Raw genomic sequence first — 25,358 nt, 5'->3', positions numbered from 1 at the left:
GTTGTGTACCCATTTTGTTGGTAACTTAGAATAAGACTATTACCTATCAACCGCTAAATACAGTCATTGGGACGCTGTGCTTCAGAAGTACACAAAATATTGTAAAATATGCACTATACCACCAGTGCAGGGAAAGCATGTGAAGACCTCAACTCTTAAATTGTTATTTGTAAATGTGAGCTTCTACATAACTATCATTTCCTAGCACAAAAGTTTGTCAAGGAGTTTGTCATATTTTATGAGTCTGTCAAATGCAATCTTTCTGACTGATAATAAAAGTCCAGGTTTTTTAATATGGTAATTTGAACTGTAATTAACGACAATACATAACAAGGAAGGATTTAATTTTTTTTTATTCTTCATTAGATAAACTTTCTTTGGCTCAGCCAGTTGAACTGTGCTCTAGCACATGTGAGCAGTTTCATATGAAACCTGGAGAGGGCAGAAAGATCCACACTAATTAAACACACAACAATCTGTCATTTACAATAGTCAACATTACAGACATCTGCAACCACTGTTAATGAATGAATGACTCAGACATGTGCATTTTTAACAAATGTGCCACAAAACATGAAAAACACACACAATGAGACAACATTTGATAAAGTCCTTTTAATGGAAAATGTAAAACCCCTTTCAACTTTCAAAGTACAAAGCATGTTTAACACTTGCACTTTTAACAAATTAAAGCAAGCCAATGTTTTAAAAAAATACATCATTGAATGTATATATGTATATATTTACATAGCATATTAAGTTTAATATTTAGCTTTAAAAGTTCACATAAATTTTACCAAAATGAGACAATTTTTAAATAAATTACACCTTTTTGAAAATGTTTTAATTGTACTCTGAATAGCTTCAATAAAATACTGAAGTGTCTGCAATATCTATTTTATATACTTTATATTGTACAAAGTTTACAGTTATTTGGCAGTAATTTTCAGATCATGACATGACTGCTGTGCGGTTTCAGCAATATCCCAAATGCAGGCAATAGCTGGTGTTTGTGTCCTACTCTCACAGTAACTGTCTCAATGTAGTGAAAAATATCCAAGTTATTTTAACCAAACTGTACAAATCACATTTACATTTGATCAACAATAGAGCATAGAATTCTGTGTTTTCTTCCCAAAAAAATAAATACATCTTAAATCTTTGACATTTTGAAAATTTCATTTACAGTATAATACAGAGCAGCAGAGCACTGCTTAGGATTTCCAATTTCTTTTTTTAAAAAAACCTCTCGTTCAAATCACAGCAGCTGTGATGAGAAGCTAGTTTGTTGCAGCGTCAGTAGCAAGTAAAATACAACAAATATATTTTCTTGGCACTGATGGTTCGTGCAGCTTAGATTAGTGAGTAGATTTCTTTTATCATAAAGGAAAAAAAAAGATAAAATACGTTCTTCTGACCCAAAAAGGACAGAGAGCGTGCACACTTAATTTTCCTCCATATCTTCTAGTTCATGTTCATGAATCTTCAAAGCTCTCACCATTTCCTTAACTGTATGATACAAAATATTTTTAATCTGTAAAAATAAATTTGGAGAGATTGGTGATTAGCAGAGTATCAGACAATGTAAAGGAAGGCATAAGAGAGGAAAACACTGAAAGGGAAAAAAGACTGCATCATTTTTGGAGGTTCTTTGTTTACAATTGTGGTGGTACAAAGATTAAGAACACTTTTATAACTTGTATAAGGCCCTGAGCTCACACGGGGTCTAAGCCTGTTCTTTTAAAGGAGAGAACACAATACTGGGTGGGGGCACAGAGCAAGTTCAGTATACCCCAATTGGTTGGCCTGTTATATGGCACTTTCTCCCTGGGGAAAACGGGAGAGGGAGTAGAGCAGGGGTTGGCAAGGCTTAACTTGCCTGGGCTGGTTCACTGCCGCGGAGCCCCCTCCGTGGGCTGGATCGCAGGCGTGCTTCCCGGTGCCGCAAAAGCGAGTCCCTGTGCCATGATGGTTTAGTGCAGGGTGCAGGGACTCGCTGAGTGGGTGGCTCGGGGGCCGGTAAAACGACCCGTGGGCCGCTTATGGCCCATGGGCCTTAGGCTGCCGACCCCTGGAGTAGAGTGAGCATATACAAGCCCAAGATGTGCACCTGTCATACCATTATATGGCCTTGTTGGAGCCCATAACCTTGTTCCTGTATAGGAATTATTCTGGATAATAATTTACATGCTGCCCATCTGAGTGGGTTGTCCCAGCCACTTTGGGCTGCTTCCAACAAATCAAAACATTAAACACAGTAAAAGATCAAACATTTAAAAATTCCCTATACTGTTCTAAAAGCTAAGGATCTACTTAAATTGTATTTTAAAACACATATACAGGATTTTACACATACTTACACATCTGGGTCCTAATTCTACAGGGAAGGGGGAAATGGAGAGTCCATTTTTTCTTCTTTACTATGAACCTAATACATAGTTCCCCCCTCTTATTAAAAAAGGCTTATTTAATTGTTACAGCGGCCATAAGCAGAATTAGCCATGGTTTTTATTTTATGCATTTTTCAATTGTAAACTGCCCTGTGATCCTTGGACAAAGAGCGATATAGAAATTTAATAACCAATTAACTAACTAAATAACTAACTAACACACATGGAAATGCTCAGAAAAGCCAATGTAAAACTATCACAAATGAAAGTGATACTACTGTCTCATATTCAATGCGCACATTCAAAGTTAACATGAGAGAGGACTGATGTTTCATCAGAAATGGAGTTATGACAAGTACTCATTTGTTACCTGCAGCTTATCATCATAATTGATTTCTTCCTTCGAGAGCCTCAATTCTTGTGTTAAGTGAAATGACTGTATAAGGTGCTCTGGAGACACAAAGTCTTCAGTTACTTGAATACAGCTATGAAAATTCTGTACCTGAGCAAGAAATGGAAACACAAAACAACATTCTGAATTGTTCTTGGGCAAACGAGAAAAAGTTTTTTTTTAAAGACAGTGTGCATTGATCACAGTTATCCAAATCTCTGAAAAACCCTATTATGCGTTCAAAAACCCATGCAAATTTTCCAGCTGATTAGATAGGAAAACAGTGTGTGTAATTTTTATCAGCATGAGCATTGCATTCACTGTAGTCAGCCCTCTGACCACCCCACAATTGCTCTCTCTCACATACATATGAGGAGGAGGTGCGCGCACATGCACGCACGCACGCACACTCACTCACCCACCCACCCCTATTACCGCCTTCACACATCCTCTTGGGTTGCTCCACTCTTGGACACCAAATAGTACAACAGCTTGTCTGAGGTATCTAGTGACTCTAGTAAAAATAAATTGATGTTTTTACCTGGTGAAGTGCTCCTGCTGGTAAAACAATGGCATCACCAAGGAACTGGATTAGAGTGCAGGTTTTTACTCCATATTCTTCAAAAAGTCTTTGACGGAGTTTTCTGTTTACATACCAACTCTGGTCACGTATCGGATCATGTTCTGGCAAAACATCTAAACCTTGTTCTTTTGCCATCTGTAATATGTTATAAGCAAAAGTGAATGCTATGTGGTTTTAAGCAATATCTATGTTCACAAAATCCTTTCATTCTAACATCTTATTTCTAACATAAATACAGTTTCAGTTTCAGAACTCTCCTATGAAACTTTGAAAACCTCAAGGGAAAATGGGGAAAAAACTGCTCCCTCCCCCATGTCTCGTACAGACTGCTTGGGCCGTATCTCAGAGATCTTATTTAAAATATTTATATCCTGACTTATGGTTGAGGCTCCTACAACTGGCTCGTGATCTAAAATAACTTTACTTAAAGACATAAAAAAATATAAAAAGGAAAAGTAAAAACCAAAAACCTCCAAAACAGAGCTAGAAAAATAACTAAATAAACCACGTTCCATAGCTTTGCTGCTTCTTGGACAAAGAAGCTCTGTCTCAAGAACATGTCCAGAGGAGGGCAACCAAAATGGTCAAAGGCCTGGAAACGATGCCTTATGAGGAACGGCTAAGGGAGCTGGGCATGTTTAGCCTGGAGAAGAGGAGGTTAAGGGGTGATATGATAGCCATGTTCAAATATATAAAAGGGTGTCATATAGAGGAGGGAGAAAGGTTGTTTTCTGCTGCTCCAGAGAAGCGGACACGGAGCAATGGATCCAAACTACAAGAAAGAAGATTCCACCTAAACATTAGGAAGAACTTCCTGACAGTAAGAGCTGTTTGACAGTGGAATTTGCTGCCAAGGAGTGTGGTGGAGTCTCCTACTTTGGAGGTCTTTAAGCAGAGGCTTGACAACCATATGTCAGGAGTGCTCTGATGGTGTTTCCTGCTTGGCAGGGGGTTGGACTCAATGGCCCTTGTGGTCTCTTCCAACTCTATGATTCTATGATTCAAGCGGTTCTCCACCAGATTACACCTGGTAGAGGAACTAGAACAAAGCTTCCAAGAAAAATCTGAAGGCAGCCTTTCCCAACGTGGAGCTCTTCAGATATTTTGGATTCTAACTCCAACCATACCTTACATTAGTCATGCTGGCTTGGGTTGATGGGAGTTGTAGTCCAAAACAGGGAGGGCACCAGGTTGGGGGAGGCTGTCTTAAAGCAGAGAAACACAGATGCAACTGAAGGGAAGAAAACCATCTCCCTGTCTGGATAGTCACTTCCTGCGAGGGAGCACAAGTGTATCTAACACTCCACACCCCAAAAATGAAGGATCCCATCAACAACTCAATGAGTACTGAGCATGCTCAGTGGGCAAGGAATTCTGGCTGACTGTTAGGGGAAAGGAAGGAAAACCTGGGGAAGGATGATGGAACAGAGTGGCTGGTACCCAGAAGACAAGCATTTGCCCATCACAAATCTTATACACAATAATACCAATATGCATTCATTGTAAATCTAACCTTCTGTAGAAACTCCCTTATCTTGTCAGCATCCTTGCTGGCATAAATGTGCCACAAAGCACCAGGCAGTTCACTTGAATCCTTCAGTCTTTTTCTTAGAAGATCATCCAAATCTTCCTCTTCAAACTTCTTTAATACCACTGAGAATTCAGAAATGCAATTACTTTCCAGAGCTGGAGAAATTCTTCCTTTAGATTCAACACTTTACCATAAATCTCTCCCTCCTTAACAAAAAGGGGCAGGGTGGAGCAAATCCACATTCACTGAGTAAAAATTATAATGGAACAAATCTAAAACAATAGGAGTACCAGGGGAAAGCTTAGAAACACCTTTGCTACACAAAGGCTTTCTGTGTCTCCATGGAAAATGCCAGAATCCAGTTTGGGGCAATTCACCCTCCCCAAGTGCCACAGTTCAACCTATTCAGGAGGGTTCCCTAATCCTGAGGAGGGACTTTATGAGGGTCTTGGGAAGTGAAGTGAGAAGAGGGGGGCAGAAAGGTTTTTCTTTGCCAAACCCCTTCCATGAACACTTCCTTGATTATAAGTCAATACATCCAATAATACTTTGCAAAATGGGGGGTGGGAGAGAATGTCCTTTAATCTGAATGAGCACCAACAGATTGCTAAAGTATCAAGTGGATTGATTTAGGGTTCATTTACAGGGTGTAGATCAGCTATTAAGCAAGTTGTGCCAACTCATATTTTTCTGTTTAATAAACATTGTATTATTTTTACTTTACCTGATTTTGAAGGAACGCCATTCCCTTTTGCTATGCCAACGCTGACAAGGATGTTCACCACGTCAGATACCTCAATATGAAGATTTGTAGTTCCTATATCATGATCTTTAGCAGCAGCTACACCTTTTTCAAACAGAATATATAGAATATGCTGAAGGGCATTTTAAAATTATCATAGACTTGTAAAATGTTTTCCTGTGAAATTGTTTTCTTAAACAAATACTGCTTTTATAATGAGCTTTCGTGTGCATGCACACTTCTTCAGATACCCTGAAGAAGTGTGCATGCACACGAAAGCTCATACCAAGAACTAACTTAGTTGGTCTTTAAGGTGCTACTGGAAGGGATTTTTTTATTTTGACTATGGCAGACCAACACGGCTACCTATCTGTAACTGCTTTTATAATGTATAAGATTAGGAGTTAGCATTCTGATATGAATAGCCATGAGGGTGTTATTCAACTAAGTTTTACTCAGATGAGACCCACTGAAATTAATGAACATGCCTAAGTTAGGCCCATTAATTTCAATGAACCTACTCTGAGTAAAACTTACCTGAATACCACCCAATTATTTCACCTACATCAGGAGCATTAATGTGTTTTCTCTCATCTCAATGTACATTGAATATGTACATGTATACTCCCTCCTCATTCATCAGGGAATTCTGTTAAGTGGCCAAGTTAACTGACATCTGTAACTCCCTTTTATAAAACATCTTTATATTACTATGACCACATTATCACATGCTTTGACCCTCTCAAATTTATTGATTCTTCCATTTCCTATAAACTTGCCTTTCTTAACTTTTCCACCTGTTGCTCCTTCTTTGATATTTCCCCAACCTCTTTATCCCTTCTTCATGCTCATCACCACTTTTGTGTCTCTGGCTCTTCCAACCATTCAAAGGCGAGAAGCTGTTTAATAATGAGGAGACACAACCCCCTGACCTGACACAAGCGGTATTGTAAGTTACCGTATTTTTCGCCCTATAGGACGCACTTTTTCCCCTCCAAAAATGAAGGGGAAATGTGTGTGCGTCCTATGGGGCGAATGCAGGCTTTCGCTGAAGCCTGGAGAGCGAGAGGGGTCGGTGCGCGCCGATCCCTCTTGCTCTCCAGGCTTCAGGAAGCTATCTGCAGGTCTTGCAAGCCTGGCGGGAGTTCCCGTGGGCTCGCAAGGCTTGCGGGCAGCAGCCTGCACCCCGAAGCACGGGGCGCCCTCTGGAGGACGCCCCGTACTTCGCGCAGGTGTCTGCAAACCTTGCGCGCCCGGGGGGGAGTTCCCGCGGGCTTGCAAGGCTTGCGGGCGGCAGCCTGCAGCCCGAACCACGGGGCGCCCTCCGGAGGACGCCCCGTGCTTCGCGCAGGTGTCTGCAAACCTTGCGCACCCGGGGGGAGTTCCCGCGGGCTCGCAAGGCTTGCGCATAGCAGCCTGTTCTGGGGGCTGGGGAAGCTCGGGCTTCCCCTGCCCCAGCCCCGCGGCTGGGGGGGGAATAATTTTTTTTAATTCTCCCCTCCCCCCAAACGAGGTGCATCCTATGGGCCAGTGCGCCCTATAGGGCGAAAAATACGGTACTTACCATATGCACTGCATAATCTGGGCCCTAGATCTGGGCGCACAAAAAAACCTGGCAAGTATGAAGCTAAATTCAGTTTTCCTTCTGGGTTGCAATATTCAGGCAGTGGCAAACATTTTAATAAGTCTTCATATCTGGAAAAAAAAGAGTAAAATAAACATAAATAATTTTTCAGTAAACCAAAAGCTCAATCCATCAATTGATGAGCTAAATAATACTAAATACCTTGCAGGCATCATGGTCTTGAAATCGTCTCCTGAAGGAAAGTCTTTCAACTTAAGTATAACTGTTTCTCCATTTTTAATTTTTTGCCGTTCTGCAAACAGTGAAGAGATCAGTGAGTGTGCTACCAGATGGGGAAAAACAGGAATTTTTTATAATGGTTTTAACAATAACTTAGAATATATCCCATCTTTTTGATCATGGAGTAACAGGGTTGATAAGGCATTTACCAACATCGGGGGGGGGGGGGAATCCTGAAATTCCAATTTTTTGGCTCTCATATCTGATATTAAAACTGCTCTATTAGTTAATACTACATTGCAATTCTGTTTGGTTCTATACTCAAGTTTTGGATGTATAAAACACACACACACTAAACATTTAGACATTTTAGAGATTGAAATACAGAATGGAAGATATTTGAATGTACATACTATACTGTCAAATGTGAAAAATGGGTTTTCAAAAAAACCATTAAAGTATCTTGTGGTAGAGGAAAATGCACACTATTATATAGCAATACAGATATTTTCCAATTCATGCTCATGCCTGTCACTGGAAGTAATTGGTGTCTCTGATCTGAATTTTTTTTATCAAGGAAGCGGCCTACAGATTCACATTGAGGTTTTTCTTTTTAAAATAAAATAAGCAGAACATATAATTATGAAATATTACTAAGGCTTATTTTGCATTAGTATATTATGTAGAGGGGGGGTCCTGTCAAGTCTAAATACTTTTCAACTGAACTTAATGGAAAGAATTAAGCACACAATCAACTCTTGGACAATTAACAGCATCCTGTCCCAAACTAAATCTTTTCTGGCAAATAATGAAAAAGGAAGGACCTCCACAATTCTCTGATATCCTCTTTTTCCAGATTATAGATAGGTATTTTATTTGGGTCTGTTATAGTCCTATACAAAGCACAACATACTTGAAACTTCTTCAAAGCCATCCCAAAATTCCTTGACACTGCCACTGGAAGTAATGCTGTCTTTGCAATTCAAGAGATCAGCTTTGAGATCACCAAAATCTGAACTAATAAAATCTGCCTTCCATAAGCTAGCATTCAGTTTCTTCTGCATTCCAGACACTAATACGGGCTGAAAAGGAAAACAGAAAAGTGGAAATAAGCAAGAGCACTTAAAAAACGGATTCATGCATATTTCCATCACTCTTGAAAGGACATCTTCTCTTGACTGCACAGAAGTTTAGAATATTAACTGTTCATCAATAAATATTGGGACACCTTCATTTAGGCATGTGAATTGTCTTTAACATAGCATGGTTTTCAGAGTTTCTACTCTTTTCATTTGTCTCACATTTCAAGTTCTTTCTACTATTTTTCAACTCGTTTTCTTAAATGCTGATTTGCAAGACTGCTGTTTGTACCACCAAGAGATGAAAATTAGTCCAAACATTAGTAATATTCTCTATGAAGAATTCTTAAGTTCAGATTTACTCTCAAAACAATAACCAATAAAACAATTTACCTGTTACTTACTGCATAATGAGACTTCATACTTAAAAGCAATTAATTTGCCAGCAATGGAAATACATAGTGAGATGCAACATTGAGTGAGTGTGCATCAGCTCATGCAATGGGGCTTCTTCATCTCCTCCCCACTGCAGCCCCCTAAATCTGCTCCAGAGAATTGCTGAATGCTCCAGAGCAGTTTTTTTTGACGGGGGCTGTAGTGGAGAAAAGAGAAACCACAAGTCTTGTTTTGTAAATGGGTTTCTGTTGCACAAGTGGAAAAACATCACCAGATGTTGCCCACTGACCAACCTCAACACAATTAGACTACAACTAAGACCCTGTTAATTTTCTTCCTAACTGGGAGTGCAAAAGGAGTTGTTAGGTTGATCTTTACACATATATACTGAAGTAATATTGCACAACATTAATAGGGAACACTTTAACTGGTCCATAATTCTCAGTATTTAATATGTTCTTGGCCTTAACCCACACTTAAAATTTTGTTAATGCATTAAGTTTTAACTTCAAGACTGGCATTAAAATGGTAATACATTGAGCTATGTGGCTGGTCACTTTTGTCAGCAGGGACCAAGAATTCTCTCTGATAATACATCCCTGCTACTGTTGTGGGCTATAGTTCTTCCCCCTTCCACTATAGCTAAAATACTGTTCTGAAGACTATTTAATGACAAGGAAGTATTGCAAAATTTACATGAGCTGCCATGTTGGTGATATTGCATAATCCTTATCTTCCTTTCCCCCAGTTAGTCTGGAATATTCTTCAAGACAAAATGAGGCATCTGTGTTACAAACCATATATAATGAGGCAAGTGGCAGTTAGTGAGGGACTCTGGCTGAAGCGTTAGGAAGTGGTAATCCTTTGGCCACATTTGGCTGCATCCACTGACAAATGGATTCTCTTCATTTAAACTCGATAACCCTCATGGTCCCTTCCAACTCTACAATTCTATGAATCTATGAAATCCAACAACAGATCTAAAATTAAGGTGCAAGCATGCACTTTCTAGGTGCTGAAGGGCATTTTAAACATACCTTTCCTTGTTTCCAACAATCCTTGAAAAGTTTCCAGTTGTTGCTGTTTTTATGATCACTGAGCCATAAAATGTGTTTATCACAGAGCCATGAATGTGGAACATCACTGAACAATGTGCTGCAATCATCTGTAATAATTTTTCTCTCATCCTTTGGCTCATCCTTCACTTCAGATTTTGCATTTATCTTTGGTGTTCTATTTGGTGGAATCTTGTTTTCTACAACTGAAGCAATTATGTCCTCAAGAATGTTTGGCATCGTCCTTCCACCTTTGCTACTCTATTGGAAAAATAAAATGAGGACTTAAGCAATATTGAACTTGTCAGGAGGAAACCTTTCATTATCAGACCATAGAAGAGGTGCTGCACTAATAATAATCAATAGTACAATCAAACTGAAAACTACAATAATATATTATATTCTCATTCATTAAAAAGTGATCTTCTGATAACAAACCCCTCTGATTTTTACACAAACAATAAAGGACAATGAGATTGCAGGAGTTTAACTCTTTAGTGAATTGCTCGTGTAATATTTACATGCATAAACAGAGCCTTAAAATGTTGTTAATAAGTTTGAACTTTAACTAAGTTAGTTCATAACTAAACTTTTTAAGGGAAACCATGGCAGACTGAGATCCAGAGAATTGCATAACTAACTCCACATGTCCAAGAAACCTTTGGACTCATGAAAAACAGCCCCCTTGTTCTGCAGTGACAAAAAATTCAAGAGCAGTTAATGATAATTCCAAATAATAGCATTGGACATGCCCAGGCCCTTAGGTATACAATTTCATTCTATGACGAATATCATACAGTGAAAGCAGTGCCATTTAGACATTGCTTTCTAAGCTAATTTAAGCCCTTCTCACTCAAGAACATTTGGAGCAAGGCATCTGGTAACAAACTCACTGCAGTTCCTGTAGAATAAACTGGTGCAAAAGCAATGCCAGCATCTGTAGAGCCGAGACGCAGTTTTCCAGCAGTAGTGGTGAGCAAGTCTCGTAATGTTGAGCCCTGCTCACTATTTTGAGACAAAGGAGTTGGCATCTTGTAGTTAAGAGATTCTGAACTGTCTTGGTCCTGCTCTTCCTTTGTATGCTTTCCAAGAGGGCAGTCTTTGTTTTCTGAAATAAAAAGGATTAATTGTACATAATTGTGCCATGATACAACATGAATAATACTAGCTGTTTGTGATTCACAATGGCAACAATCTACCTGTGGCGCTTATTGCCTTTTTTGGGGGGGGGGGGTTATTGGGTTGTTTTTGTTTTTATTTTGATTGTGTATTTCATGTTTTTATGTTGTGGTTTTATCCTGTGAACTGCCCAAAGGCCTGTGGGTACAACGGTGGTAGACAAATTTAATAAATAATAGTAATGTTTCCCTGAACACATGGGGATGAATTAAATCTTCCAAATTTGACCCTACTTAACTATGTAAATGGCATTTGTGACTGTTGAGTGTCCTGTCATAAATGACAAATATGGTAACTAAAAAAAGGCTGGAAATACATGCCATCAGCATATGGTTTTCCTATCTTATACAAGAAATTGTTTAGTTTGATGCCTCCAGAAGGTGCCAACACACAAGACTGGAAAATATGGAATTCCCATTGCTTTTTATATTATGAAAAATAGCAAACTGTGAATGATGACATATATCAATCAGTTACTAGACCAGTTCAGACACAATGGGAACCCACAGTTTTCTGCAATGTGAATTAGTTGTGACAAGCCTTGGTCTTAGGATTTTTTTCCTCCCCTTCACTTCACTTTCCCATGTCAGAACAGATGGCCAGATACATCCACTTTTGGTTTAAAACTAATCAAAGTCCCCTGGAGGTGTCAGAAGAACTATGATTTGAGAAAAAGCTGGAATGAGAACACAATATGATCCTGGCCTGTTCTTACTAACCATAGCTTAGCAAACCGTAGTTCCTTGAGTTCACACATCATAGGGAACCAAATATAGTTTCAAAGTGGAAGCAAAGATTTCTAGTCTCCTCCTTACAGGTATGAAAGAGCAGGAGGAGAAGTATGCAAGTCTGGGGGCCATTCACATAGTGGGGCAACAAGGTTTTCATATGAATCTGACCCTAGTGTTTTGGGGATCCAGTAAGAAATATAACTTGCCGCCCCCCCAAAATTCTCATTTTTTGTGAAAAAATAACACTAATAGTAGTTTGGTGAGTCTGAGAATTCATAAAAGAAATAAATTACTTTTATTTTCTGGCAAGCTGTTGCGTCCAGTGTCAAAACGCTAAAGTAATTTATAGTTATATTGAATGATACTGAACTTCATGACCATAATCCAACACTCTTCCAACCACTGACTTCAGTGGACATAAATGTGCCTGTGTGCTGGATTGTGGTTCAAATATATAAATGTGCTGGAAGAATTCATATTCACCACAGCCTCTTCTATGCCCCTAGGCATCCTTCTGCATTTAACATTTTCTGGTTACAGATGGCATTTCTTGCTCACAGACCAGAACAAGGAGGGCATTGAACGAGGGCTGAAGAAAAGAGGCATATGATGTGGCTTCTGATGTGGCTAGGTTTTTTGTGATAATATTGCACAGGGGATATTCACTACCATCTCCCAGGACTCCTGAGAAAACACCACCTAGCTCTGCTGTTCCTTAGAAGTAGCATTGTATTACTACTGTTAATATTTAAACAAAATGTATATACTGCTTGATAGTAAACAAAACTTCTGTGCAGTTTTAAGAAACAATCTGTAAAAGGAGAGAGGGACCAAATAAGGCGGCTGAAGCTGAAAGCCTGTTAAGGCGTTTGATGAGCTACATAGTAAACAAATACTTTTGTCTTAATGAAACACTAAAGCTTCACTCCTTCACCTCACCCTCCCCAGTTCCTCTTCTTGCAGTATATCCAAGCATTATTCTACTTCTGCTGTATTTATATTGTAACCACACTGTCAATATAAAAGTTGTAAACATGAATGTATGAACAAGCAGCTGAACCATATTGGTTGGTTTTTTTGCTGCAGACTCATTCACAGCTCCTCTGGAGTAATGTGTCATTCAGTCTACAGAAATCAAGGCAAAGCCCTCCAGTACTGCCTCGTTCCACAAGATTACTGGAAGTCTGAATCAGCTTTCTTTTTATTCTAGGAGGACCATTTGTTCCTTCCTATCCTCTTCATTCCTGCCCATGCAACATACATTTTTCTTAACATGGAAAGTTTACACAACGAAAAAACTTAATGATAATGTAGGTCCCTATAATGATAATTAACGATAAACTGGGTAATCTTGAAAAACACCTGTCATTTTGGAAATCTAACGTGTAAAGGAGGTCTATTCTGTGGCAGCCTGCTTGCACAACAACCACCCATCCCAACAGCATAGAAGTCGAGAACCTGCTGCCCCAGATGTTGTTGGGCTATTGCTCCCATTGTTCCTGATCATTAGCCACACTTGCTGCGTCTGGCGGAAATGGCAGTCCAATATCTGGAGGGTGACCGGTTCTCCACTCCTATACTAGGAGAAATCTTGTGCAGCACAACAGCTGAATCCAATGGGAGTCCTATTCTTGTCAGAGGGCCTTCTAGGTAGTGGCGCTCACCCTGTGGAACGCCCTCCCATCAGATGTCAAGAAAATGAGTAACTATATACCCTTTAGCATCTGAAGGCAGCCCAGTATAGGGAAATTTGTCAAGGTTTAATGTATTATTATGTTTTTATATGTTGGAAGCCACCCAGAGTGGCTGGGGCAACCCAGTCAGATGGGTGGGGTACAAATAAGTTGTTGCTGTTGTCAAAGCTGTTGTGCAACTGCCTAACGCAACCCGTTATTGTTAGTGGTGACAGTTAAGCTTGTGTGCTATTGCTTGAACAAAATTAAGATTCTCAAACTTCCTGTGCTAATGTTATATGGGATCTCACCCGCAATCTGCTTTCTAATCAACATATCCCATTATTTACCTTTCTTTTCTTCCCTGGCCTTTTGTTCTGCTAGATCTGCCAACCAGTGCAGTGGTGACTGGGATTCAGGAGGAGTTAACTTGCTGTCTGTGCTCACGTCACTTCCTGGGCTTGTATTACCATTTGTCTCAGATTTCTGAGATGCCTTCTGCTGTTGCAACTCAGGTATGCACAGAGAAATTTTATTACTGTGATTAAGGACGTTCTGCAAAATCTGTAGGACACAACAATTCAATTAAGCACTTTGCATATGATAAAACTGTAATTACTTTAAGACCCTAATGCAGCATATGTAAACTATGCTTTAGTGATGCACAGTTAAGCAGCACTGAAAGTCACTAGCATATGCAACTGTGCATCTTAAAAGTGTCATAACAAATATTAACAAAATTATATTTGATCACTAAGCTGTGGCCTTACCTGAGATACACCATTCATTGAAGGGAACTTGCCAGGTTGTAAATTCTGTTTGCTGGCACACTGGCAATGGGCTCTAATCTCATGTTTCTCTCTAATATTATGCATTGCTTCAAGAAGTTCCATTAATACTATAAAATATTAAGAAAACAATGAATTATACAGTTTTGAAGCTGACCACCTCAAACTTCATCTGCATCTGCACACCAAAGAGAATAGACACCAACCCTTAGAACCAGTTCCACCTTTGCCAACACATTTCAGAATTTTACCCCAAAATAAACAGCAAAATTCTGACACTAGCTATCTTCAACATGACTTTTTTAGATATGTCATTTTTTTTAAAAAATAATCTGCTAACATGGTTAAGTACCATTTTTATTACATAGGGTAAGCTGCAGCATTTGAGGGACTCAAACAAGAGGGATACTTAATGGGGAAAGGCAGAGAAGGGCATGACACATGAATAGACAGAGATCATAAAGCACGACCATCATTAAAACAACATTTCCTGTACACTGTGACCTTTAAAAGCAATGCTGGCCTGCCGCTTCATGTTTTTTCTGTGTTGCTTTCCCACTCTAGACAGAGGGCAGCTGCACACTTTATACAGCAATGGCCACTTGCTGCAGGTACGTTGATTGTTTACATAAATATTCTAATTAAACACACAATAAAATCAAAATGTATTTAAAATTCACCAAGAACCATCACTAGCTAATCAAAGAAACAAAAAAGCATTTCCAGTTAAGCACATTAAAACCAGGAGTACCCTAGGTGCTCGTTCTATACCAAGTTAGCCAATGTAGATGTAGATGTTGTTGGGCTAAAACTTCCATTATCTCTGAAAACTGACCAAGCTAGCTTGGGCTGTCGGGAGGTGTAGTCCAGCACCATCTGGAGGGCAGCAGGTTGGCTACTCCTGGTCTGTACCATAAACTCTGATGAAGTAAAAGGTCTTGATCTCTTTCCTAAAATCCTGCAAAAAGCTTTTGAACAAATCTATACTTTACACTTCTGCTATGTGGAACACTGATGTAACCATCATTCCGGTCAGGCCTCAGCCTTCGCTGATCTATAAAAGTTTATAAACTATGACCAGGAACAAAAGAAGTTATAATTTTATACTTAAAATTCTGAGCTGAGCTACGGCCTGGTTTACAAAAGAGTGCCTTTTCAGATGAAGGCTTGACAGTAGCCTGCAGAAGGCACATTTCCTTCTGAGGCTCAAGCACACTGTGAAATACCTTCCATTTTAGGAAAAGAGACACAATACCTCTGAGTCTGCAGCGCTAGCTATGAATCCTGAAATGCAGTACCAATATTCATTGATACAAAAGCTTTGACCTTCATTATGATCTTACCTGTTCCAGGAATGATCTGGGTTGGCATTAAATGTTTGTGATCATGAGGCTGCCCTTTCACACATTTCATCCAGGCGTACAATTCTTTATCTGTGAAGGCATTAACAGTTTACATCAGGGGTCAGCAACCTTTTTCAGCCGTGGGCCGGTCCACTGTCCCTCAGACCTTGTGGGGGGCCAGACTATATTTTTTTGAGGGGAGGGAAATGAACGAATTCCTATGCCCCACAAATAACCCAGAGATGCATTTTAAATAAAAGCACACATTCTACTAATGTAAAAACAACAGGCAGGCCCCACAAATAACCCAGAGATGCATTTTAAATAAAAGGGCACATTCTACTCATGTAAAAACACGCTGATTCCCGGACCGTCTGTGGGCCAGATTGCAAAGGCAATTGGGCTGCATCCGGCCCCTGGGCCTTAGGTTGCCTAGCCCTGGTTTACATCATAGAATCAATTACAAGTTTTTATTAACTTCAATTAAACACAGTAATTTTAGATCAGCCATGCAAACATACAACCTACAGTTATAAGAGCGGTGGTTTTGAACAAAGCTGAATACACATGTGGTGATTTTACTTGTATCCAGTTTTTGTGATTAAATAGAAACTAACCTAAAACTTCAAACAAGCAGTTCTAAAATGTTTAACTATTATCTTAGTTCTTACAAAAAGTGCACTGACCTCTAGAACTCTTCCTTTCCTTAGCCTTATAGCAATCTAAGCAGACCACAAATCCACATTTTTGGCAGACCCAGTGAATGTTAAACAGAGTGGCTTCACATGCATCACACATTTCACGGACTCCTCTGACTGCTCTCTTCCAAGCTATTTTGGCTGGAATACAGAGTAAACAGAAGACCAAGTACTGAAATTTAAAGGCAAACAACTGCAAAATTATAGCACATAAATGAAATTTCAGCTGAAAACCTGTTTGATTTAGGGTGTCCTTCCCCAACTTGGGGCCCTCCAGACTGCAACTCTCATCATCCAGGACCACTGACCATGCTTCCTGGGGCTGATGGGACTCATAGTACAAACCCTGTGGAGGATACTAGCTCAGGGAAGACTGATTTGCAAAGTACATTTGCCGCCCCACACTCTGATTATTTTGTATAGTTTTGCACTTTTTAATAAAAGTGCGTTCATTTTCAAAGAACCAATAAAGATACAGTTGAGACAGCCCATAATTACAAAACATCATATTAAATACTTTTTTTTTTACAAAAGAAAAGAAAAGTTGTTATGGAACAAATCAAGCTAGCAAGGCTGTTGTTGCATTAGGAATGGAACCCACGCTAATTTTATTTACTAAATTTATATCCCACCCTTCCTCCCAACTACAGTAAGTTTGGGGTAGCCCACCTTGTTCATGTCTTGGACATTTATCCCAATACATTTTTGTTTCCTCCTGTGCTACTTCAACAGTACAATAACATAACATTTTGATGCCAATAGGGAAATTCCCAAGGAAAAACACGATGGATGAGCCACATTAAAAAGCAGCAACTAACTTTTGAACAGAGTTATTCAGAAAAAGTTGGATACTTACCATCCTTTTTGACCCAGGACATGGCTGTTTTCTCAGATGTCACTAACTGACAAAATTTGTCACCTATGTGGTCTAAGATGTATTTGCAAGTTTCTAGGTCAATTTCATCATCATCATAATTATCATGTGTCCATAAACTCATTGCTTCATCATCATACTGATCGGGAGAAGAAAAGCCATCAATCCTAACCACTCCGTTCTTACTAAAAGAAAGCCTACAAAACAAAATACACAACTGACATAAGTATCAAATTCATGATCAATTTAAACTGTATTTCGATGTTAACTGTGTGTCAAACATGTTATGGTTGGTTAATGTCCAATGTTTCTAAAAGGCAGCATGAGAATGTATATATCTGTCTCGGTTCTCTCCCTGAACCATTTTGTTGGCAGAGACAGACAAGGTACTGCTGGAAAGCTAAGAGGGAGATGGTGGCATTAGTGTATCATTGGGGAATCTACAGTTGAAATATAGATTACCTGTTTCTGCTTTATATACCTTATATACATTGATGCCACATATAAAACAATAATTTCATAGAATAATTTCATTATTAATCTGCACCCGAACATGAGAAGTTTGTTACATAATGGTATTTTTTCACTGTTCAATCTACTCAATCTGCTGAAAATCAACATGGTGTGACTACTAGAAAGCTTTTCAACGTTTCTATTAGTTGAATATGTGTTTGGCATAGAATGTAATGATATAAATACAATAACAACAACAAAAATAACTCCACAAAACCACAGGGATTAATTTGCAGGTCACACCCCATTTTGTTTTTCTTTCCTTCCATCACTTGGGACCATAGTTGCTGGCTTCAATCTTACATTCATTCTTACCTCAGGCTACTGTCTCCTTCCTTTCTTCCCTTCAGTCTTATTCAGTTCTAGATCATCCTTGTTGTTGTGAAAAGGAAAAAAGTATTGCCTTTATGACATCAGAAACCGCTACTCCAATCCTTAGTCATCTCTTTGCCTCTGTCCTTCAGTTACTAGTAGGCATGTACATCTGTTCTGGTGATTGGCTCAACGGTTGATGTCACAAAGGCCCTGCTTTTTCCTCTGTGGAGCTCCTTGTAAAGGTTCCTTTTCAGGTTCTCTCCTGTTGAAAAGCTGAATGTTTTCCACAGTCTCTCACTTTCTCCTTATACATACCAGTCCCATACATATGACTTTTGTGTGGCAGGAATGAAGCCTACTACAAAGCCTACTACTACAAAGGCAGAGTCACCTCAGCTGCTCCACCCATTTTTGCCTTTGGCCACCCTGCACCAAGAACAGAGCATGTTGCATAATATGTATGGATATATTATTATTAGATTCAAAGATCTGAGAAGTAGCCTATAGTTCAAAATCACAAACCTGTTAAGCCAAAGACCTTGGATTTAAAGTAAAGGATTCAATATTTTTTAAAACCACCTCCACCAAAACCTGCTGCTTTTTGTGCAATAGAAACTCCAATTGAGTTTACTCAAAGAAAAATATTTCATAGAATCACAGAGTTGGAAGAGACTCCAAGGTTCATCTAGTCCAACTTCCTGCAATGCAGGAATCTCAGCTACAGCATCCATGACACATGGCCATCCGATCTCCAAAGAAGGAAAGTCCACAACCTCATCATGGAGTCCGTTCCGCCCATTTACACCTGCGATAGTGAAAGTGGTGCATTCCAGACGTTGTGGACTCCAATCAGACCTAACCATGGATTATGCTGGCCAGGGCTGATGGGTGTTGGACTCCAACAACATCTAGACCCAGAAATGTGCAATAATGTCAGAGGCAGTGTTTTGATAATGCAAAATTTCTATAGGTACCAGGCTTTAGCAAAGTAAAAAAAAGGAAGTAGGGTCCACTTCATCAGCTTGGTTGATAGATCAAATCCATTTGTTTCTCCTCTCCCTGAGCTGCTTCCACTCAAGTAGGCCATGACAAGAACATCAAAACTTTAAGAACTGGTGCCTGAGATTGCTGCCTCCACACCACTTGTTGCAAACCTGTGGTAGGTACTGAATTGTTTGCAACTGATCCTACGTAAGGCACTCTGGGAGCTTTTTAACTGAAGAGTGAGGTAAAAAAGTGACTACCCACAATTTAAAAAGCATTTCTAGCTTGTATGCATCACTGCTCCAGCGTGTTTCAAACTGCACCTCTTCAAAGCGTAACGGCATTGCTACAATAGAAGTGTAGAAATAAAACTTGGTTTCTCAAAAAGAAAAAAAAGTTTTTCACTTACCGACGAAAGTAGTAGAATCTACAAAACACTGGTGAGTGAGCTGATTCTTCTCCTTTCTTGCTTCTTACAAGTCTACATTCTCTGCATTTTTGCAAATTGGGCCCAATTTCGTAACAAGAGTCATCCTGCAAAAAGGATTCTCCCGTCTGTTTCAACTTCTTTACTTTACGCCAGTCTTTTAATACTGAACGAGGTATGCCAGCTGCAAAAATGACAACTTCTTTAGTAAAAGGAAAGACAATGTAATCAGGACTTAATATTTAGAGTTTAACAGAAGCTGTAGTGGGAGTTAGTATTATTATTTATTGCCTTTATTAATCACTTACTACAAAAATGTTTCAAAGCAACTTACAATTATAAAAGAATATATACATGATACAAAATTTAAAAAACATTTTTAAAAAATGGGTAAAAGTGTTTATATTGCAATAAAAAGGATGAATCCATGTATGTTAAATTATAAAAAAGTGTTTGAAAATAGGTGGGGGCGGATGGGAGAATTCACACTTTTTTATTTAAGCTATTTTTGTTTTTTATCAATTACCATTTTTATTATCAATTTGCCCCATAATTTACAGGAGAATGGATGATAACCCATTTATTTTGTCAGTATAACCACTAAGGCAGTAATAATTTCAAACACATCTTATTGGTGACTCTGCTTCTGTGAACTACTATGGTTACCTACACGATGAATTTATTTATTTATCTTGTTAAGACCAGTAGTATAAAAAAGGAAAGTATTTTCAAAAGAACAAAGTAAAATCTTTTACACATCTCCTTTCCGAAAATTCAGAAAAATGGGATTGCAAACATTTAATACATTTGTTGGCCTCAGTGCAAAAGTATTTCCTATGGACTGCATATGGACAGTAATGTACAATGCAAATGAAACATTTTAGTTTAGTTTGTTTTCAAACACTTATATCCCTTCTTTTTTCTACCATAGAACCCAAGGTGGCACATCTATTCAGGCACTAACTAGACTCAGAACCAGCTACGCTTCAAGCAAGGTGGTGGTCCCATGTCCCTTATATCCCGGCTATAGTTTCAGTCTTTAAAACAGTACTCACAAAAGACTATCAGCCAATCATGATAGGAAATTTTGAAAAACTGCAGCCTGGCAGAAAGCACATTTTCCTGAATCTTGTGACACTTTACATTTGTCAAGTGTGTAAGGTCTGACTTGCACTAATGCTAAGCCATGGTTTGTTCATTCAAAGGGTGACTTGTTTGAACATTTGATCCAAGTCTAGCAGATAGCAAAGCTATCTACAAAGCCAGTTTGTAGAGGAAAAATATTCATTTGCAGGCATGGAATTCAAACTGCACCGGCAAGCGAACTACTTCTAAGGGCTTGCTGTCAGCACTGATCAAGGAGCCCCACTTGCCAAGGAACACTGAAGAACACACTTTAGATTCACAACTGTTTCTTTGTGGCTGTCACTTTTTGCCTCATATGACATTGGGTGTGGGGCAGGCTGACGTGGTTTGGGAAAACAGCCTCTTGAGCCAATTTAGGATCCCTGCCAGGCCTAATTAGGCCCACAGGCCAGATGCTCCCAAACACTGCCTTAACACTAGCACAAACAGCTACATTAACATTGATATAGGTCACACGGTTCTCTGTGCCACTGATTTTTCTTCACATTATTTTAGTCTGACGCATCATTGCCTGCCTTTGGGAGTAGAAAGTGCTATGCAACCTAGTTACGCTCTGCAGTGATTTCTGTTGCTGAGGTAGTACTTTATGGAGCTACTGTGATCATAAATTCCTGCAGTGCGCACATAGCTTGTTTTCTACTGGTTCATGTAGTATACTTTCCCCGTACAATTATGTGAGGGAAATAAGAAAATGCAGAATATATGGCTAAGGATTATTTTGTTGAACCAGCCCACAGACATAAAGAGGAAGCACACATCTGTTCATCTGCTAACTCCTAAAGCAACTGTGCATTGCAAAAACTAATTTTAGAATCTAGACAGAAACAGTGTGGTCCATATCACATGCTCAATCCTAAATTATTATTGAGTGTGAAAATGATAACCAATTCAACTGAAGTGCATGTGCACAGAGTGGAAAAGAAATACATAAAAGGAAGAGTTCTTCACAGCAATAGGAGATGAAGGATCTTTAGATGGGGAAGCAGCTGGTAGCAACAGGGAGACAGGAAAAGCAGAGGCGCAGAGAGAGAGAGAGAGAGAGAGAGAGAGAGATGCTTTGGAAGAAGTAAACGGGCATGAGTCAGAAAGTAGCTACAGGGATTAGAATTGTGTAGCAAGTACAGATCAGTAAAAAATAACATTTTAAAGTAACAGTTCAAAAATGGGATAATATACAGCTACTTACAATAACAATTTGTATAAACCTCTAAGTTGTAACACTTAGGAATATTAGGTAAACTGAAGTGTCCCTTTTATAGCATTTATACAATTTCAGCACTGTTTTGTTGCAGTCCTAAAATTACTTGTGAATAGTAATTTTAAATAGTATCATTGTAAATAGTAAAACTGACAACAATGTTACAGTACAGCCAAAATCAGTCAGTTCTGATCAGTGGCCTGAGTCTGAAGGGGCAACTTTTAACACATGCAGAATACAGGGATAAGATCCCTAACTGGTGACAGTTTCTGTCTCTTTGCTGGAAACCCCTCTGCACCATGAGGGTGACCATTACAGACTCAGTCCATCATGTGCCGGTTTGGGAGTATTGTGGGGTTATATTGAAGGGACGGAGCTACACTAAAGCATTCCCACAGCCTCGCCACACGTTCAGAATGAATGTCTGAAGAAAGCATAGCGGACAGCAGAACTGTACAATACACATATACAGATGCATAATTTAGATAGGTTTCAAAATTCAAGCTTTTCCTGGTATATAATATTAGGTGGTGGTGGTTGTTTTTTAAAGTATAAAAGACACACAATCCTGACTGCAATAAAAAAACCTAATGTTCTTACATTCCAATTTGTATGCTAACTATATACTTACAATTGCTGCTGCTGCTCTGTAACTTCAATTTGCTTTTTTCTTTGGCACTTCTGCTAAGAACACCATTTGGCTTTATTTCTTCCTCTGCATCGCCTTTTTTCTTTTGCAAATCATTCTGTTTCTTTTTGTAAGTTGGCTTAGGCTGCCGCTTAGTCCTTTGCTCTGATTTGCTCTCACTTTCATCAGAATCTCCACTTTCAGAGCCAGATTCATACGTCCTTTTAGTTTTTCGCCTTGTCTGTTTCTCTTCTTTCGCAAGCTTTTCACCCAGCATTTTACAATCTATATTATTTTGCAAATCATTTGACGTAGAAGCTATTAAGTTAACAGTACATGGCTTAATGATTTCTGAGACACTGTTCCCCGAATTCTCTTTTTTATTAGTATTTTTATCTTCTTCCGAATGTCTTGTGAGCCAAGCTTTTTTCAGCTTCGTGTGGTAGTTCCCTTGACTCGTCTGGGATACTTGCCCATTGCCTACAGTATTTGCTTTGTTTATTGTACCAGAGATGACAGTACTGTCTAGGGAAACGGAGGCTGGATATATTGGATTTTTCGCAGCAGTCAACTCTGTATCACTGGCACCGCTACTTTTAAACTGAGCAGCAGCCAATGCTGCCTTGTGCTTTTTCAAGTGAATAAAATCAGATGGCCCAGAGAATCCAGAGCTGGCCTGAAGAACACTTTCCGTTTTGCTGCAGGCTAATGTAACTGGAGCTGCGGTGCTCAGGCCACATTCTTGTATGTGTGCCACTTCCTGGTTTATGGCTGTGGAGGCAGTACTCTCTACTGACGTGCAAGCTAAAGCTGCATTGGACAAACAGTAAGTCACTTCTGAACTGCCCATGATTGGAACGCCAGTAGTAGCCACAGATGCTGTTACATCCGTTTTGGTGCTGCATAGTGTCGTCGTAGTCGGCGTGACAGAACTGGGAACACTGCCCTGGGAGGCAGCTGGCAAGTTCTTTTCATACTGGGCATGAATTGTGTCTGAGTTCACGGTCGGCATAACTATTCTTCCAGTCTCTCTGGCTTCCGCTGGTTTGGGACAATCGGTTTGGTTTATCCCCATCAGCGATCTTTCAACAACTCGCTCTTTCGGAGCTGTCTGCACGACCGATACTGTATCATACTTTGTACGTGAAGGTGGACGTACAATGACAGAAGCTGTGGCAGAAGGCAATTTCCTCTCTATGTGCCATTCCATTTTGTCATTATTTGGAATATTATTATTTTTCCACATATCTGTAAATTTTTGCTCCAAAGCACTTTTGTAAACATTTTGTGCTTCCTTCGGCTCAGGTACTAAAGTTGGTGGCTTCTGTAGTTCGTGGATTTTGCTACCAGCATTAACTGGCTGCACTGGAGTTAAGGTTGGAGGAGAAAGGCTATTGTAACTTCCTTCCTTCCTCTCCAAACTGTGATGGACTGGAGGGTGAAACACCGGTGCCCTGTGCAAAGCGGGCATTGTTCGGAGTGTACTTGAGGATGAAACAGACAACTGAGTAGGACTTCTGGAGTCATTTCTGAAAGAATTTGCTGAATTAGAGGTTGCTTGCTGTGAAAACTGCTCTGTTATCTTGCCTATTGAGCTTTCAGACTCTGGTGGGTGTTTAATCAAAGGTGGTGGTTTTGAAAGAGATGTAGTGAAAGAAGTGAGTGACTGAGCAGAAGCTGTTGAAGGACAACTGCTCTGTTTATCGGCACACATACCTGAAACCTCTTTGGAGGAGTATGTTCGTGGTGGTTCGTTGACCACGCTGTTAGACAAAGTGGTAAAATAGTTGCTTTGTGGCAAATTCTGTGGTACAGAATGCTTCATCTTGTAGAGTTCTGAATCTTTCTCATGTTTTACTCCATGGCTTTTGGGGCTAGAGGATGATAATGGCAATATTCTGGAATATGATTCCCTTTCACCCTCAAGTGCCTTGATTTTAGCAGTAAAAGGAGCAACCTCAATACTTTCTTGAAGTATCCTCCTGTGCTCTTCTTTATACTTGCTTAGCCTCTCGCCTGTCTCTTGAAGTGACCTTTGCAGTGGGTCTACAAAGTGTCTTTGCAAATGGCCCTCTTTTGCGGTCTGTGATCTGTTATGCTCTACATCTGACTTTGCTGGAGTAGCTGCAACTGAACGTAAAGGTTCAAAAATTCCTTTCCTTTCCAATTCTCTGTACAAAGACACAGAAAGCAGAACTGAAATAATTCTGTTTCACATCAATGCATTAATATGCTAAACAAGAAATATGCCATACAAATGTGAAAGTGATAGTAATAATATATTCATCATTAATATATTTTTCACATTCCTGCTGGTCATCCTTTGAGTGTGATATGTGATGCAAAGTTTCCAGAGACTTAAAGCTAAATACAAAAAGCAAACAAGTAAACCATCCTCACTTTTTCATCGGCATTATCTTACCTCTTGTGTTTAGAAATTTAAACAAAGCAAACTTACTCTTTATGATGATCCGCTATACTTTTTGACAATGGAGGACTAGAGTGTGTCGTCAATTTAAGTGGCCGATGTGGTTCTGCACTGGATGGTCTTACAGGTATGTGGCTCATTAACCCAAGACCGTCAGCTGAGGTCACAGGGGTGGGTTGGTGTAACCAAGGACTAGGAGTATTCTGTTAACAGCAATAAAACCAGACTTTATAGTTACTACTGGAACCTAAACATAAGCATAACTCCATTTTATCAAAACCCTAGGGTGCCAAACTGTTTTTCTGTGCTGGCATTGTTTAAGGTATAAGTGACACAATTAAATTACTGCGGCTATCCTATTTTTGAATCCTATTTAAATAAGGATTCAAAATAGATGAAAAAGTATTCAGTTTATTTTGAAGCAAGGTAAAATGTTAAATTTAACTAAAAAGAAAAGCATAC

General features: G+C 39.3%; 1 protein-coding gene across 4 annotated transcripts in view; it reads right to left on the bottom strand.

The window, feature by feature from the left end:
* Positions 1 to 335: 335 nt before the first annotated feature.
* Positions 336 to 25,358, bottom strand: part of JMJD1C (jumonji domain containing 1C) — a 120,988-nt gene continuing 95,965 nt past the window's right edge. For all 4 annotated transcript variants that reach the window (XM_082222295.1, XM_082222292.1, XM_082222293.1 and 1 more), the window contains 18 exons: positions 24,927 to 25,099; positions 22,472 to 24,639; positions 19,479 to 19,680; positions 17,240 to 17,454; positions 16,372 to 16,524; positions 15,686 to 15,775; positions 14,325 to 14,452; positions 13,905 to 14,118; positions 10,865 to 11,079; positions 9,954 to 10,232; positions 8,355 to 8,523; positions 7,424 to 7,514; positions 7,202 to 7,332; positions 5,620 to 5,742; positions 4,878 to 5,017; positions 3,323 to 3,499; positions 2,761 to 2,892; positions 336 to 1,534 (listed from right to left, as the gene is read on the bottom strand). In XM_082222295.1, coding sequence (XP_082078421.1) covers positions 1,445 to 1,534; positions 2,761 to 2,892; positions 3,323 to 3,499; positions 4,878 to 5,017; positions 5,620 to 5,742; positions 7,202 to 7,332; positions 7,424 to 7,514; positions 8,355 to 8,523; positions 9,954 to 10,232; positions 10,865 to 11,079; positions 13,905 to 14,118; positions 14,325 to 14,452; positions 15,686 to 15,775; positions 16,372 to 16,524; positions 17,240 to 17,454; positions 19,479 to 19,680; positions 22,472 to 24,639; positions 24,927 to 25,099 — 4,890 coding nt within the window. In that variant the 3' untranslated portion in view covers positions 336 to 1,444. The remainder of the gene's footprint in view (positions 1,535 to 2,760; positions 2,893 to 3,322; positions 3,500 to 4,877; positions 5,018 to 5,619; positions 5,743 to 7,201; positions 7,333 to 7,423; positions 7,515 to 8,354; positions 8,524 to 9,953; positions 10,233 to 10,864; positions 11,080 to 13,904; positions 14,119 to 14,324; positions 14,453 to 15,685; positions 15,776 to 16,371; positions 16,525 to 17,239; positions 17,455 to 19,478; positions 19,681 to 22,471; positions 24,640 to 24,926; positions 25,100 to 25,358) is intronic.

This window comes from Podarcis vaucheri (genome assembly GCF_965113315.1).
Source record: "Podarcis vaucheri genome assembly, chromosome: 5".
Classification (NCBI taxonomy): domain Eukaryota; kingdom Metazoa; phylum Chordata; class Lepidosauria; order Squamata; family Lacertidae; genus Podarcis; species Podarcis vaucheri.
This window is presented reverse-complemented; position numbering and strand designations above follow the sequence as displayed.